We start from the raw sequence: 15,805 nt of genomic DNA, 5'->3' as shown, positions 1-15,805 counted from the left end.
TGCATGGGCTAAGCCATCCCAGCACCAGAGCAACACAGAGGCTTATCACAGACTGCTTCGTCTGGCCAGGGATCAACAAAAATGTTTGAAGCTGGGCAAGAAGCTGCCAAAGCTGTCAAGCCGTAAAAGTGACCCGGCACACGTGTTCAGCGGTGCAGCTGTTTTGACCATAAGAGAGTCTTTTAGATCACGTGCATTTAGACTTGGTGGAGCCTCTTCTGCCCTGCCACAGTTTCAGGTAGCTCCTCACGTGTGTCAACCGGTACTCAAGGTGGCCTGAGGCGACACCTCTACAAGACATCACGGCCGAAACGGTGGCAGAAGCATTTGTTGCTACATGGGTGTCGCGGTATGGTTGCCCTTTGCGCATAACTGCTGACCGAGGCCGACAAGTCCAAAGCTCGCTTTTTTATGCCCTGGCGAGACTGCTCAGCATGCGCTTTCATAACGCCATGGCTTAGCACCAACAGAGAAACGGTATGGTCGGGCGTCTCCACCGACAACTGAAGGCGTCATTGACTACCATGCTCGACAGACAGCACTGGATGGAAAGGCTACCTCTAGTACTACAGGGGCTGCGAACAACAATCAAGGATGACCTCGGGGTCAGCGCAGCAGAGATGCTTTATGGGTAATCAATCCGCGTTCCCGGCCAGTTTTTCGGCACCCAGCAAGGCACTCCGCCAGCAGTCGTGCAGCACTTAGGCTACATTCCTTGCGCGAGCAGCTTCGACCTACACCCCCACGTATCGCCCGGGAGCAGCCTGTGTTTAGTTTTCGGACAATGGACACAACCATGCATGTCTTTCTGCGGCATGTCTCTATCAATCCACCATTGACTCCTTACTATCTAGGCCCTTTTTGTGTGGTTTCGCATTCAGAGAAAACCTTGAAGATTGATGTTTGCAGCAAGCAAGAGACAGTGTTGTGTGACCGCATGAAACCAGCCTATCTAGAACATTAACTCTTCATTCCTTCTGCCATTAAAATGCTAAGCCCCGGGCATTCTAGAGAGGGGGGAGTCCTTGTAGCAACCGTCTATCACTCCGCCGTGCCTCGCCGTGGTAGTCATTGCCCTTTGCTCTTTCTTGGAACAGAGGTGGCTGTCCAACAGGGGCGCCACCACTGCCACTTGGCAAACCTGCTTTTTACTCTTGAATTAAGCCAGTCGACTCTTCGTTCTGAACCTGTCAAAACGTGTACTACTTGCCTCCACTAAACCAAGCTCCCAACAGACTAAACAGAAGCGTGATACGTCACAATTCACTGCGCCAATACTGTGTAGTTGCAGATGACGGGGTGCATGCTTTGAAAAACAGTGCAGCTAATGTGGTGATAATTAAAAATGTTTTCTCATATATTTAGAGCCCAATTTAGGGGTGTGGTTCCTACATGGGTGCGGGATTTTACTGGCAGAAATATGCAGCTTCTTTGAAAGGCGACAGCAGTGCACTCTGCCGCTCAGATAAGCACACTTCTTGTGCTCTTCACTTCCTAGAGTGATAGCAGCTCATGTTCTGACGTGCTTCCAATTCTGAGGTTGCTAGAGACATGGCTAAAAGTTCAAACAAGTGTTAGGAGTAGACTGCATTTGTATGTGCAGGTGTATGTATGTGTGCATGCATAAGGAATGATGAAGCTTTGATGACATTAGATTCTCTTAACTTAATGAAATATCTGTTTATTTTTATTTATTTCAATACCTTCAAGGCCCCAGCAGGACGTTACAGAAGGGAGTGGAAAAAAAAAAGCGTTTCAGTTATAATACAGCAAAAAGAAAATATGAAAAACAGCAAAAAAGCACAAGTTTACGCGAAACGCAAGAACACAACAGGTAATGAGGCAGATTATTCAGATACATCGTTTTGCGCAGCGGATTTAAACAAACAAATGTCAGAAATATCGGCAACAGAGGTGGGCAGATGGTTCCAATCGCACGCCATCTTTGGTATAAATGAGTAGAAATACGCATTCGTCTGGCAGCATGGAATGCGTACCCTATCGTGATGATCTGTGCTAAGTGATATGAATGATGGCTCAGAAAGATCACTTTTTAGTTGGTGATTATGGTAATAAATCTTGTGAAAAAGTAGCAATTGGGACAGCTTTCGACGAAGGGAAAGACTAGGAAGGTTCAAAGTTCTTTTCATTGTAGTTACGCTAGCAGTGCGAGTGAAGTTAGATGATATAAAACGGGCGCGGCGATTCTGTGCCGATTCTAATTGAATAGCAAGGGTTTCGAGGCCCGGGTCCCCTACCAAGCTTGTGTATTCTAATTTAGGTCGCAGTAGGATTTTGTAAAGTAGTTAGTTTAATGAATATAGAGTCATGGTGCAAGTAACCAAGCATGCGATTAGCATTGTTAACAGTACAATCGACGTGAAGTTGCCATGAAAAATTATCAGTTATATGAACCCCTAAATATTTTTACGTCGTTACTTGTTCAAGTATACAGCCTGAAATATGGTACACACTAGGATTCATGTTAGCAGACCTGTGCGAAACACACAAATTTACATTTGTTAGAATTCAGTTTCATCAGCCAAGTGTTACACCAACTAGATACCTTAAGTCACATTGTAGTATGGATGGGTCTGAAATGGAACCTTGAGGCATGCCTGAGGTAACAGAACATGGTGAAGAATCAGCGCTATTAGCAGTGATGAATTTAGTTCTGTTATGCAAAAAATTCTCGATCCATGAAAATATCAGGGTCAACATTCAGTTTGCTGAGCTTTAAACAAAGTAGTTGGCGGTTAACAAGATCACATGCTTTCCGGAAATCTAAGAATATGCAATCAGTGAATAATCCTTTGTCTAATGCGTCAAATAAGTAATGGGTGAAGGAGATGAGCTGCATCTCACACGAAAATAATCATAGAGTTTCATATTAGTATAACTAGAGGGAAATCTGGCGCTGCGATCGTTCAACCATCATGGGAATGATGGGAAGTACAGGCTTTGGATTGGCATTCTGTTGACTGGCAAACTAGTCTACAAGTATTTTTTGGCAGTTTTGGTTTCGCTCCAAGCGTAATTGCTATAACCTGCAGTGGGACAGTGCTGCAATGCAAAGCTCTCTGCCTTTGTTATGTTGCTCGAAGTGGCGATAGCATGCTGGGCCAGCGGCTGGGACGATGTTTGTGTTGCGGTGTGGTGTCGAAGCCCTGATGAGAAAGCGACGGCATCGCAAACGTTGAAAGAACATGTTTTGACCGTTAGGACCTTGGTTTGTTAAGTGTGTTAGGTCGGTGCTCTAGCGTTATGTGCTTTATGAAACTTCAGAATAGGAAAAAGAAGGCACTACTGATACAAGACATATACAGTTGTACTTCTAGTGGCTTGACAATCAAATCTTATTAAGGGCTTTATTATGCATTGCATGTTTATGTGCTCATTGAAATGCGTGTTTTCGGACTTTGAGAACACAAACTTAGTTGTGGTAGGAAAGGTTGCTGCCTCCTGGCTGTAGTCTAGAGTTGCAAAATATGTAAGTGCAAAACCACGCCATAACGCTTTGGAAGCGGTACGTCAATATAAGATATGATGAAGCATATTCGTAGGAGGCCACAAGCGTCCTAGCTAGCACTGCAGCAGATGTGCTTAAAGTACTTGACGTTCAACAATCGTGACAGCCGACGCAGCCTTTCGATATAGCGAGAGAGTTCGCAAGTGCCTGTCGTCTGCGCAAAAAGTCTCGCGTTTGCAGCGAGCAGGCGTCGTAGCAGACGACACTTGTAGCATTCCTTTCAAGAACGTAACACTTTCTCACAAAAAAAAATTTTTATTCCTATAAACACTTGATGAGAATTTTTATATAAGTACATGCACGGTTTTTATTGCTGTTGTAAAAATAAATAAATAATTATTCTCTGGCGTTAAATCGAGAACAGAATCGAACAAGAATGCATACCTTGGTGTGCCCTGGTGATAAACCATAGTGAACAGCGCTTCCATCTCAAAGTCATACAAAGTTTATATAATGTGTTGTACATTATATAAGATACTGCAGAAATAAAATTATATGTTATGCGATAATATTTGAGTATAGCTTCATTTACTGTGCCGCAAGCAAACGCCACATAGTCTAAAAATTGAAGTCAATCCGAAGCCTGTACTTCCCATCATTCCCATGTAGGTTGAGGCAACGCTCATGAGAGCCCCTGTAGACACTAGCGCTACATTTCCCTCTAGTGTATTTATTTAGAAACTCTATGAAAATAATTTACGGAAACTATGCTGATGAGAAAAGAAAAACGACTGGTGTTCAAGAAATTGAATCAAATTAGAATATATGATATGTTCAAACATTTTACATGGGATACTTGTTAACGATATCGGTCTGTAGTTGGTGATGCAATCAGTATCACCAGACTTCAATATTGGTACAACCTTGCCCACTTTCCAGTCCCTGGGCAACTGTGCCGAGTCGAACGACTGAATAAACAGTTCACACAAGTAAATGGAAAAATAAACACTTGTGTTTCTTAAAAATTTTGAATTGATGTCGTCAATTCCTGAAGATGAGGAAACCTTTAGATTACTAATTAAACTTTGTACAATTTAGTCCTGCATGATACTGCTATTACATCATCAAAATACCATATAAAAATTTTAAATGGTAGGGGTGTAAGCATCTAGCTATACACCAGTGCTATCTGAAGCTTCAGCCATGGCCTTAAAGAAGTACTTTATTTCACAAGAAGGAGTGCGACTGTTTACCATTCCAAGCCAATTGTGGTGTGTGTTTGCTATCTAAATGTGTTATTGTAGGAGTATTACACTGATTAGAATCGCAGCATTAGTTTGACTTCCTGCGTGAGGTATGTGATTGTTAAAGTATCCTAAGTTGTCTTTTGCTTGCTTTTAAAGCTTCTTCTGCATGCTCGGATTGTCGCTGTGTATAAAACTACACTTCAATTGGTGTTCACTACAGTGGGCACTTGAGTTGAAGTGTTGTGCTTGTTCTATGTGCATTGTGCTCTGTTCTGCCTGAATTAGGTGCTGGTAAAGCAAGTTTCACTATACTTGTAACAAGCTATCCCAGCTTTCTCATTTGGTTGCCATACTGTGCTGCATTTGGGTAGCTGTATTTTATTACAGAAAACACCTATGGTTATTCTGGGACAAGAAACAATGTCCCACAATGTGCTCTGCACCAGTTTTGGGACAGCCACAGCAGTAGCTAAATTTGATAGACGTGTTCATGTGCCGCTAGGTTGCAGTAAGATTGTTGCACAATCAAGCGTGATTATATTGAGCATGGATATTGAAAATTGTCTCCATTGAACAATGCAAATATTCCTTGGGGAATCAAACATAAAAATATGTGGGTGTTGTTTGCCAATACTAAACCTCTGTTGTCACATGTGATGTATTAACTATTTACGGTGTCATGCTCTTCATAAAATGAGTTTACATTGTGCTTCCAATGCTTTATCATTGCTTTGATATAGTGCAATCAGTTTGCAGAGCATGGGATTGCTAGAAAGGCATCCCATGGATTGCCTGCATGGCCTATTGTTCCAAAGAATAGAGTACCACTTTCAGCTGTGGAATGAACTGTAACTGCTGGCAGCCCTAGTCAGAAAATAATGTAAAGTCATGTCCAGAGCACTTTGTTGCTGTGTTGACGCCATATTTAGAGTTCAGCAGTGGCAGCCATAGGTGTACCACACTTTATGCTCCATCTGAGCAGTTTTCATGAGAGAGATGTCAAAGCTATATAGAATGAGGCTGTGACAGCTGTGTTACACTGCTTTGGAGTATAGTACTGGCACTGAAGCATTTACTCTAGAACCCTTTAGCCATAAAATATATGTTCATAGAAGTGATGCTTGAAAATGCTAGCATGCTCTTTGCACAGTGTGGATTGTAATTAATCAGGGCTTCCTGTTTCTGCACGTTGCATATTAAAGTGGAGTAACACCTAAGAAATACTAGTTGGTTTCAGTCTAAAAACTCGGTCAACATGCATCTTTGAACACATACAGGAGCAGATGTATGGGTCAGTCCAAGGAGGGGAAAGGGGTGGTAGGAACTTTTTGTTGTTGTTGCTTTTTGTGTATGTGTATACATATAGCACTCGTACAGGGTGCCGCGTTAAGGTTACCTAAGCTTTCAAAAATAAAATATAGAATATATGAGGATGCAACCACTGGTATTCTGTCAGCAGTGACGTACCATACCAGGAGGATTTTACTCATTGAATTATCAATGATTTAAATTTAAATTAACTTAATTAACAAACCTTTCAATGACTGAATTTAGGGTGTAAATTTCAATAGAAAAGTAATAATTTTATAACACCCGGTTCAGTTGTTTTTGAGTGTTCTATGCCTCACGTAATTATTTTTTCTGCATTATAAAGAAAATGTACAAAATATGACAATAGCTGCATGATTACGTGTCCGCGTGCCATGACAACAGCAGTCCCAGGCGTTATTCAGAAGAATTAACTCTGCTCAATGCCTCTGTCCTCCTCTTCAGTGCTGCTGTGCACTGCATTGGCTTCAGGTTTCACGCGGAAAAGGCAGCTCGCAGTGACGAATGCCAATACCCATGCCTCGCCACTTTCATGTGGCCGTTGAGCCAGGCATTTAGCAGAGTTATTTCTTCCGAGTAACGTGACTGGGAGCACTGGTGTTGTGGCGCGCGGATGCGCAATCATATGGCTAATTTCATATTTCGTGTGTTTTCTTTATAATGCAGAAAAAATAATTACGCGAGGCATAGTATACTGAAAGCAACTGAATTGGGTGTTTTAAAACACAATTATTACTTTTCTGTCAAACTTTGCATCCTCAACTCAGTAATTAAATAGTTTGTTAATTGAACTATCAATAATTAGCTGAAATGAGAAAAGTCCTCCTGGTGTGGTACATACTGCTGACAGGAATCCATTGGTTGCATCCACGTATATTCAATATTTTATTTTTAAGATCTTGGGTAATGTTAGCTGGGAGACCCTGTATATATCCTATCAATGCTGAATAGCTTTACCATGTATTGGGAACCTATATTTAATTAGTATATATATGCATGTTACCAAAACTTGATTTTTTCCTACCACCCTTAGAGATCCTAAAGACCAAGGATTTACTCGAATGCACTGCAGTTCTATTATTATTCATCAAATAGCTTGTGTCTTATATCAAGTTCGTGCGGAAGTACACAACGTTAGAATAATTGAATCTGGGATTGTTTATACATGGTACGACAATGACAAACGTAGGTAAATAACACTAAAGTTTGGACAACATGCAAACATATGAGTGGTTGAATAGAAAGTTTATGTTAAAAAAGACACCACAAATATTTGGGAAACATTACTCGCCTCGCCATTTATGAAAACCTGCAGCAGTCACCCAAAATGTTACTGTGATTCTGACTGAAGTGCGCTCTGACACAATGGCAGAGCGCCAGTGGAAGACTGGTGCTGGTGAGATTTTCAGAACAGCACATTCTGATAAGGCATGACTATGTATATGTTTCACCTAAAGTGAAACAAAATTCAATACAATCAAAAAAGGGCCAGAGAATTAAACCATCTTGCATACCACCACCTACATAGCACTTCTTGGAGGCATGCAGCCACACGGACTTCAGTCAGTCATTATGAGTTCACCTCTTGGGTGAAGTTTGTGAAAAGAAAAGGCTCCTTAGCTGAGGCAGTGTGAAGTCATAGGTGCCCTGGTCTGTTGCAATGGGGCACCACATTTGAAGACCGGAGCCGCATCTCTCATGAGGTGAGGGCCACGTCTCCGTCTCTGTTCGTGGCTCGTCTGCTTTCTTGGTCCTCTGGTCACTGCTCCGCTGAAGGTTGGAACAATGCCTTTTTCCCCTCTCACTTGTGTTACTTTCTCGTGGATGGTGTTTCGTTGTTCAGGCATTTCTGCACCTTCTTCAACAGGATGGGTCATAGCATGCAACAGTTAAAACTGCATACCGCCTCCAAAGATTTATTTTCGACATACTGTGTGTCCCAGCGTTTCCCCAGCAGAAGTGGCTCGGGTCAACACTGCAGGTCCCGTAGGGCATCGGTGCTTCTTTGTCTTCACTGCATGCTTGGTGGCCTTTGATTATGGGTTCAGGAAAAATGGTTGGGGACACAGAGAATACAAGTGTGGGTGAAAAAGTGGCTGAAGATAGATTTTTTATGGCGTGAGCTGGGTGGGTGTTGTGTATGTGTCAGGGGACCGGGAAACTGAGGAGATGAGCGAATGCTTTCAACCCAAAACAGCTTTAACTTGCTTGTGAAGCAGCTGATTTCATTTTGTATTTTCCTTGGCATCTCTCAGGGTCAGAGGGTAGTGGAGGTACAGTTTTACTGAATGTGTCCTTGCGTGGCTCTAGCTCTGATGGCAACACTGAGTCATGGGGCGCACCAATATATTTATCCTGTGCTAAGGAAATTCATGGGATGCAGGATGGTGTGGCTGCGGTTGCAGCTGTTGTAACCACATGCCCAGCTGCACAGCTCTGGTGGCACAGGTCCGGCCCTAAGCAAAGTTTGCTTATCTGGTGTCGGTGGACTGCCCACAAGAAGCATAGCGGCAAATACAGACATAAAAATAACAAATTGATATTGTAGATGTCAATTCCTTACTTTCCATCTGAGAAAACAACTGTCATCTGGTTTTACAGTTTCATTTTTGATGAAAAATAAAAAACAAAAATACTTCGCAACTCACTGGCAAATTAAATGGTTTTTTTCTCTTCTGTTAGAGGAATAACTGGGTTGGTGGTGCCTCCCCACCTTAAATCTGCCAGTGAACATCTATCACTTTATTTCTTAAAAACCACAGTGAAAGCATTATAAGTTCCAAATCCACAGCAGTTTCTCAAAAGTTTTCATGCAGCTGCACATGGCGGTGCATTTCTCTTGAGGGAATGTGGTGGTGCCTTTGTTGCTTGCTTCATGACATATTCACTGTCCTTCACATATTTCTTTCGGAGCTTTAACTTTGCCTCATCTTGCCTTGATCTCAAAATTCTAGAGGCAAAGCATGTTGTTTTTAATATTTCTGGCCAATACCTGAGCTGCTCTAAGGCTATTCATACATGTAACATTCATACATGTAACATGTAAGATGTTAAAAAGAAAGAAATAAAGAAAGCAAACTTTTTCTGGGACATAGCTACATGGTGACACAAATTACTTAGCATAATACGATGAGCTATATTGTCATAATGAATGCATTTGTGTTACTTGGAACGGGAAAGTTGCCATCCCTGTGATTATAGCACAATGCCATCAAACAAAACTTGTACAAGTTTTTCAGAAATAGAACATCATGGTTGACATTCAACTACAGTTTTCTTTCCTAGGGACCTGTACCATCATGCTATAGTCATATTGATGGCAACTTTCTTTTCCATAAATCTATTTTTACTTTGTGGATTTCATCAGAATTCATAAATGGCTTAAGTAGAACTTTTCTTTGGCATCATCCTTTTTGCAGTCTATACTGTTATCTCTGTAGCTGCACCAACTGTTTTAGTTATGGCTAAACTGTCGAAAATATTGATCTGAAAAATCAAGAGACTGTTTCCAAGTCTGGCTTTATCATTGGTGAACATGAAGGAGCCTTGAAACATGTTTTCTTAAGAGGTCCTCTGAATAAGTAGGAACTAACCAAAGATTGCTAAACTTCAGCTTATCAAATCGAAGAAGTTATCTTAAATGAGGGTCCACTGTAATACTTGCTACAGGGTTGTACAAGGATCGTAAAGTTTTGCTGAAGGTGTACTTACTGGTCAAAATTTTGGTGCAAGAGCAAGAGGGCATTTGATGCTTTGAAAGTGCTGCTCATAAAAAAGCATGTTGTATTAAAGCTGGCTTGAGTCAATTTCTGATTGCAGGTTGGTGCAGGTAGTTAGGTCACTTCTCTGCTACTGCTGGGTAGGTGATGGAGTTTGAAGCTGTAAAGTCCAGTTTCATAAGCTTGCAATGTTTTATAAAGTATGTACTTATACAGGAAACCACTGTGCTTAACTGTTTGCTTGGAAGCATTGTGCAATGAGTAAATAACTTTAGAATTTTGCCTCTCTGCTCAGAGGCAAGAGTCATGACTAGGGAACAGTGAAATTTAACAAAACTGCTAATAGGAAATTGTACACTGAATTACAACCACATCAGTTTCTCTGTGCTCTGTGGCCATGATGTGATAGCAGACGTGTGCAGCTGTAGGACAACACTTTTGTAGTAGTAGTTCTTGCTGTAGTATTGGTATGCATCATTTTGTAGCTGTCGTGTGGCTGCACAACAATCTAGTCACTTTGCATTTGGTTTTTGAATATTGTTGGTGTAGTCCAAATACACTAAACAATGTTATTGTGTGCAGGTGTGGGATGACCAGGCTGTTTGGAATGTTGACTACTGCCAGATCCTTAAAGAGATCACAGTGGAGGACATGAACGAGCTTGAGCGCCAGTTTCTGGAGCTGCTTCAATTCAACATCAATGTGCCGGCTAGTGTCTATGCCAAGTACTACTTTGACCTCAGAACTCTGGCTGATCACAATGAACTGGCTTTCCCTTCAGAGCCACTCAGTAAAGAACGGGCACAAAAACTTGAGGTAAGCTTGCCATTGACAAGTACGTTGTCCTGCAAGAGTATAATGGCTACTGGCTTTGTAACTAGAGCTTGCCAGCTTCTGTACCTTGTAACTGTGGTGGCTTGCACTCACCCGCAGTGGGTGATGATGTATCTTGTCAGCACTGGTGAGCTATAACAGAGCACAAGTCGTCGCGGTGGCTTAAGTAATATGACATTCTGCTCCTGAGCGTGAGACCGGGGGGAGTTCAATTCCCGGCCACAGCACTTGCATTCCAATGAGAGGGTTGAAAAGGAACACTCATGTAGTTAGATTTATTAAACATTTGAGAAGGTCAATACAACCTGAAGCTCTGTACTGCAGTGCCGAGGTGTTGCTTTGGGATGTTAAACCCAATCAGTAATTAACTGACATGTGCAGCACTGACCTACAGTAGCTGGCAAGCTGTGACAACAAAATTGGTGCCATTAGCACTTGTGCACCAGGCTGCACAGTGTGTATGTAATAAGGACACAACGGCAGGTGCTTATTTGTCACATGGAGTGGCAGAGCTTGTGTCATACTGGTAAGAATATACCTACATCAAAGAGAATAAACTGGCGTGAATTTAGGATTTTCTTCATGCATCACTGCAATAGGTATGCCAATGTCCAACGTGAGGAATAACACTGCAGTTCAAGACATTGCATGTCACGACCTCAACAGCGGCAGAACTAACGGCTCTGTGTCGTGCCCTGGAATTAATTGATTCTGAAAGACCTAGAAAATGGGCTGTGTTCTCGGACTCAAAACCGGCATTACAGTGCACGCAATCAGTTCTCAGACGCGGATGTCATGAACAGCTGACATGAAATCGTGAAACTTCACCATCACGTCCAGCAAAAAGGTCACGAGGTTGTCTTTCAATGGGTACCTGGCCGTTGTGGAATCAGCGGCAATGATTCCGCCGATAACGCTGCTCGCACGTCACATCTAGAGCACAACGTTCCAATTCTGGTTTCGAGGACAGACGCCGCAAGGCAGCTTCGACACCTGGCACGCAGTCTCTCACTGACCGAGTGGAACTCGCCAAACTTAAGACTTACACAACTGCATCGATTAAACCCCTCACTGCAACTTTGACCTCCATTCGGACTTCCTCAATGTGAAGCTACGCTTCTCTGTCGCCTTTGGTTAGGAGTTGCCTTCACCAAGGCATACTTTACGTTAATTGGAGTGGCCGACAGTGCAGCATGCGGGGTCTGCAGCACAGAAGAAAATATTGACCACCTGCTGTACCATTGTCCACGATATGCGTGGACAACAAAGACAAGAACTTGCCAACGCTCTCCAAAAACTGGACAACCGGCCGCTTTCCGTGCAGGTGCTGCTGGAACAGTGCCCCCATAAAGCGGTGAAGGCACTTTTGTGCTTCTTAAGGATGACGGGCTTGTCTGAACGCCTGTGGCTATTAGTGCAATTACTATTAGGCCACACGCGTCAGCGAACTCGCTGCTAATTTCCTTCTTCCCTTCAGAAGCGAGTTCATGTAAACGCGGTCATGTTGGGCTCGGTCAGCTCGATTCCTGACTCGACCCACTCGCGTCGAGTTCATGCAAACGTAGCCTTTGTTGTGCTAGCTGTGCAGCGGTCGATGTATTCACTCATGAATGACACTGGCAGAGTAGAAAAAATACTCAAAACACACGAAATGTTGCGTTTTGATTATAGTTTGCAGCAGTTCGGGTCACAGAATGCAGAGCCTACTCACCACACTATGGTGGCTGGCCATGCCGAAAAGGAAAACACATTAAGAACAGGGTGGCTAGCATTACTTTAAGCACTGCTATGTTTAGCGAATGCTGTGTTTAGCATTCTTAATGAAGTGTATGTCTTTTGCATCAGATATGTTGAATAATATTCTTATGGAAGGAGTGTTAATTATAATAGATACGAGCATGATTAAAAATTACATTCTTGTACTTGTACAAAAAAGAAACACTACTTTATGCGCCTCTGGAGGCTACATTTAAAAGCTCGTTATTGGCTGCGTGACACAACCACAACTTTCTTGAGGTTGAACTCCCCTAGGAAATTCTCACGCTCCCTTATCCTAAAGGAGTTTCATGGGTGCCCATGTGACACGGGTATAGAAGTGGTTTATAGCAAGTCATATACCTTAAATGTTACTGTGCAGTACCATTGATGTAATTGGCTGATGCCCATGATTTTTCTGCCTTACTGCGAGTTCGGTTTATGTTTCTCTAGAAATATTTAGCAAAAGGTAGCAGTCTCAATTTTATTTTTGAATATGTTTCACTTTTTTGTCAATAAACAACTAGCATTAGCCATGTCACCACAGTATGTGATGCAACAGGGAGCTTTCTTGAACTATTGAAGTGGCATCACCAGTGTTGTCATTTTCTCATATGCCTGCTCTTAGTATGGATGACCTGTACACTGTTTTAGAATTGTGGACTATCAGTCTCACTTGAATATGCTTTCGTTTAGTGTCTTTAAGTTGTACTGATGATCATGATCTTATCTGTAGTATGCTGGGTAATATATTTTGACCAAACATTTTTAAATTCTTTCAAGAATATGTTGGACAGTTTTCAGCTTTTCACACAGATTTCATAGCTTTCTCTCTCTTTTAAATAGCTAAGGTGGATACTCAAGTGACTTGGAACAATTGGAACAGACATTGACTTGAGGATTACCAGTGTACTGCTTACAGCTGTCTTTTAGGAAACTGACACCCAGTTTATAGTATTATAGCTGATTTATGTAGAAATGAGTTTTACATGTTTGCATTTAGGACAGATTCCCAAAGAGCCATTATTATGTATGAACAGAAACAGATATATATATTTAATTTTGCACAACTTTAGTTTTGCACTGACTACGTATTCTTCTTGCATCAAAGCTTGGCGTTTTCACACGACAGCGTTAAGGATCTCGTGTCGCAGAAAAGCCGGTGTCGTCGGCGGCGCTGGCCGTGAGCGAAAAAAGCCCGGCAGGCAATTCTTAAATAAAAACAACTTGCAAGATGGGCTGGGTGGGAATCGAACCAGGGCCTCCGGAGTGTGAGACGAAGACGCTACCACTCAGCCATGAGTTCGATGGTTCAAAGCGGGACAAAAGCGCCTCCAGTGAATGTGGTGTTGCCTTAAAAACGTGCCGTAGCAAGTTATACTGCGGTGTATATCGGTAATTATGAGCATGTAAATTACAGAAGTCGCAGTTAAACTAGTAGTGAAGTACGTTTCCGCTACATTTCTTCTGCGCTTGGCGCACACGCAGAGCCATCTTGCGGCAAACACAGAGGACCCCCTCCTCGTAATGTACGGCGCTGCCCCGACAGGTGGCGCGCCACTCGGCCGCTTCTCCCCTTCGTCTCGTTTGAGCGCATTGGGGCCGTGCGGGGACCGGTGCGAGGATGCCCCAAAGTTGTGCTGTGGACTTAGAAGTGTTGTATATGAAAACTATGTCTTTGTGTGACTCAAGGGCATACCGAGCGAATGAGTGGGCGGTGCGAACGGGGTGCGATAACGCTATCGCGTTCCACTCTTGAAGGCGAAGCTTAAGCGTCCTCCAATTTTTTTTTACTCAGCAGCTGTTTTATTCGAATGGAAAACTTGCTGGTTTCTTTCACTGAATACCATATATTTCATGTAAGCGCTGCACTTTTTTAAGAATAAATTTAGGCTCTAATTTCTTTGGTGTGACCCATCACAAGTAGAAAGTAAATAAATGTTATCTCCTTTCAAAAGCCTTGAGAAGCCTATATTTCCGCTTCACTTGCTGTCGCGTTTGATGTCGCTGACACGTAACCACGGAGCTGTAGTAGCCAGAATCTGGTTAACCACAAGCTCGCTGTTCTCTGGCGTTGCACTGCACTTTAGGTTGCGCAATGAAAAATACTACTGGAGTTTTCCTGCAAAAAACATGTCCACGTACCTATCAGAAGATTACCAACTGTGCCTACAACCAAAGATAAAACCCACATGCATCCATGTATGCCATATGGTACTGCGTTGATACCGTTGACCAACCATGGCTGATGAGGTGCACATAGGGAAAAGCACGAATAATTTTTTTTCCTAAATATTTAGGTCCAAATTTAGGGGTGCAGCCCCTTACACGAGTGCGACCCTTACACAAGAATATACGGTATTTCTACAAAAGTGTACTGCTTCTCTTAGAACTGTCTGCAATAATTTGTCAGTAAAGTGTGCTGTGGCCTCGATGAACTTGTGTAGTTGCAAACGATGTACCTAGAGCGGGGTAAAGGCAGTGCTGTTATAAGGTGCTGATCATACAACTTAGTGTAACAAAACAATAAATGTTATGCCACACGTTGCCAAGTAGCCACGAGTTAAACTTCCTAAAGAGTGTAATTGTTACTGTACACAGAGTATGCTCGGCCTGTATAAACTTGCCCCATTTGTAAGCAGCATACATAGAGTAAGGTTGTGGTGGTGCCATCATGATGTAGGTGCAAGCAGTGATAGTACTGTCAACTTCGTGTGAAGTTGACAGTACCCCAAGTATTGTGCAAGACACTGCCAAGAAGCCAGCAATGAGTTTACTAGTATATTGCTGTGTAAAGAATATAAGGTGGATATTTACCAGTTTTCGCTTTATGAAATCGAGCGTTGCTTTTCTAGTAATTTTTTTCTTGTGTTTTTCAAGTGCTTGCGACCAAGGCTATTTTAGCGATCACATCTGTACTTTAATGTATGCCAATTCATTCTATGCTTACTCTGTACTACTTACATCTGACGGAGCTCCAGAATTGTGCAATTATGATGTTTCTTAAGTACCATATTCCTCTAAAATACCAGTGTTGCTGTTCTTCCTTCTAATGACCCTGTTAACACAGCACGTAAGTCTACTACTACTACTACACACACGCACGCGCGTGCATGTATGTATGTATGTATGCATTCATGCAGCAAAAATACTCTGACAAGAACTTTAAAGAGAAATAAGGTGGAAATTTGGTAAACCAAACGCCTTTGATTAGCCTAACTATGACTTCTTGTATAATAGAAAAACTGGAAGTGTAAGAAAGGCATATCTAAGACTTGTAAAATGTTATGGTAGGATGCTTGTTTATTACCAAGAAATAATGTTGGTGTTTTATGAGGCGAAATGAATTGTAAGAGATAAGAACAAAAGTTTTCACTTTTCTGGTTTTCCTTCTCGAAAACAGGAACTACACACATGTACACACATGCACAAAATTATTTTTACAGCTACAG

The 15,805-nt window shown here is 42.2% G+C and overlaps 1 protein-coding gene across 3 annotated transcripts in view; it reads left to right on the top strand.

The window, feature by feature from the left end:
- The window catches only part of CycY (cyclin Y), a 37,116-nt gene that overhangs the window by 19,941 nt on the left and 1,370 nt on the right, over positions 1-15,805 (top strand). For all 3 annotated transcript variants that reach the window (XM_055061543.2, XM_050193577.3, XM_055061542.2), the window contains exon 6: positions 10,347-10,580. In XM_055061543.2, coding sequence (XP_054917518.1) covers positions 10,347-10,580 — 234 coding nt within the window. The remainder of the gene's footprint in view (positions 1-10,346; positions 10,581-15,805) is intronic.

The sequence above is a fragment of the Dermacentor andersoni genome, chromosome 1 (genome assembly GCF_023375885.2).
Source record: "Dermacentor andersoni chromosome 1, qqDerAnde1_hic_scaffold, whole genome shotgun sequence".
Lineage (NCBI taxonomy): Eukaryota > Metazoa > Arthropoda > Arachnida > Ixodida > Ixodidae > Dermacentor > Dermacentor andersoni.
The sequence above is the reverse complement of the archived record's forward strand: the minus strand, read 5'-3'. Positions and strand labels throughout refer to the sequence as shown.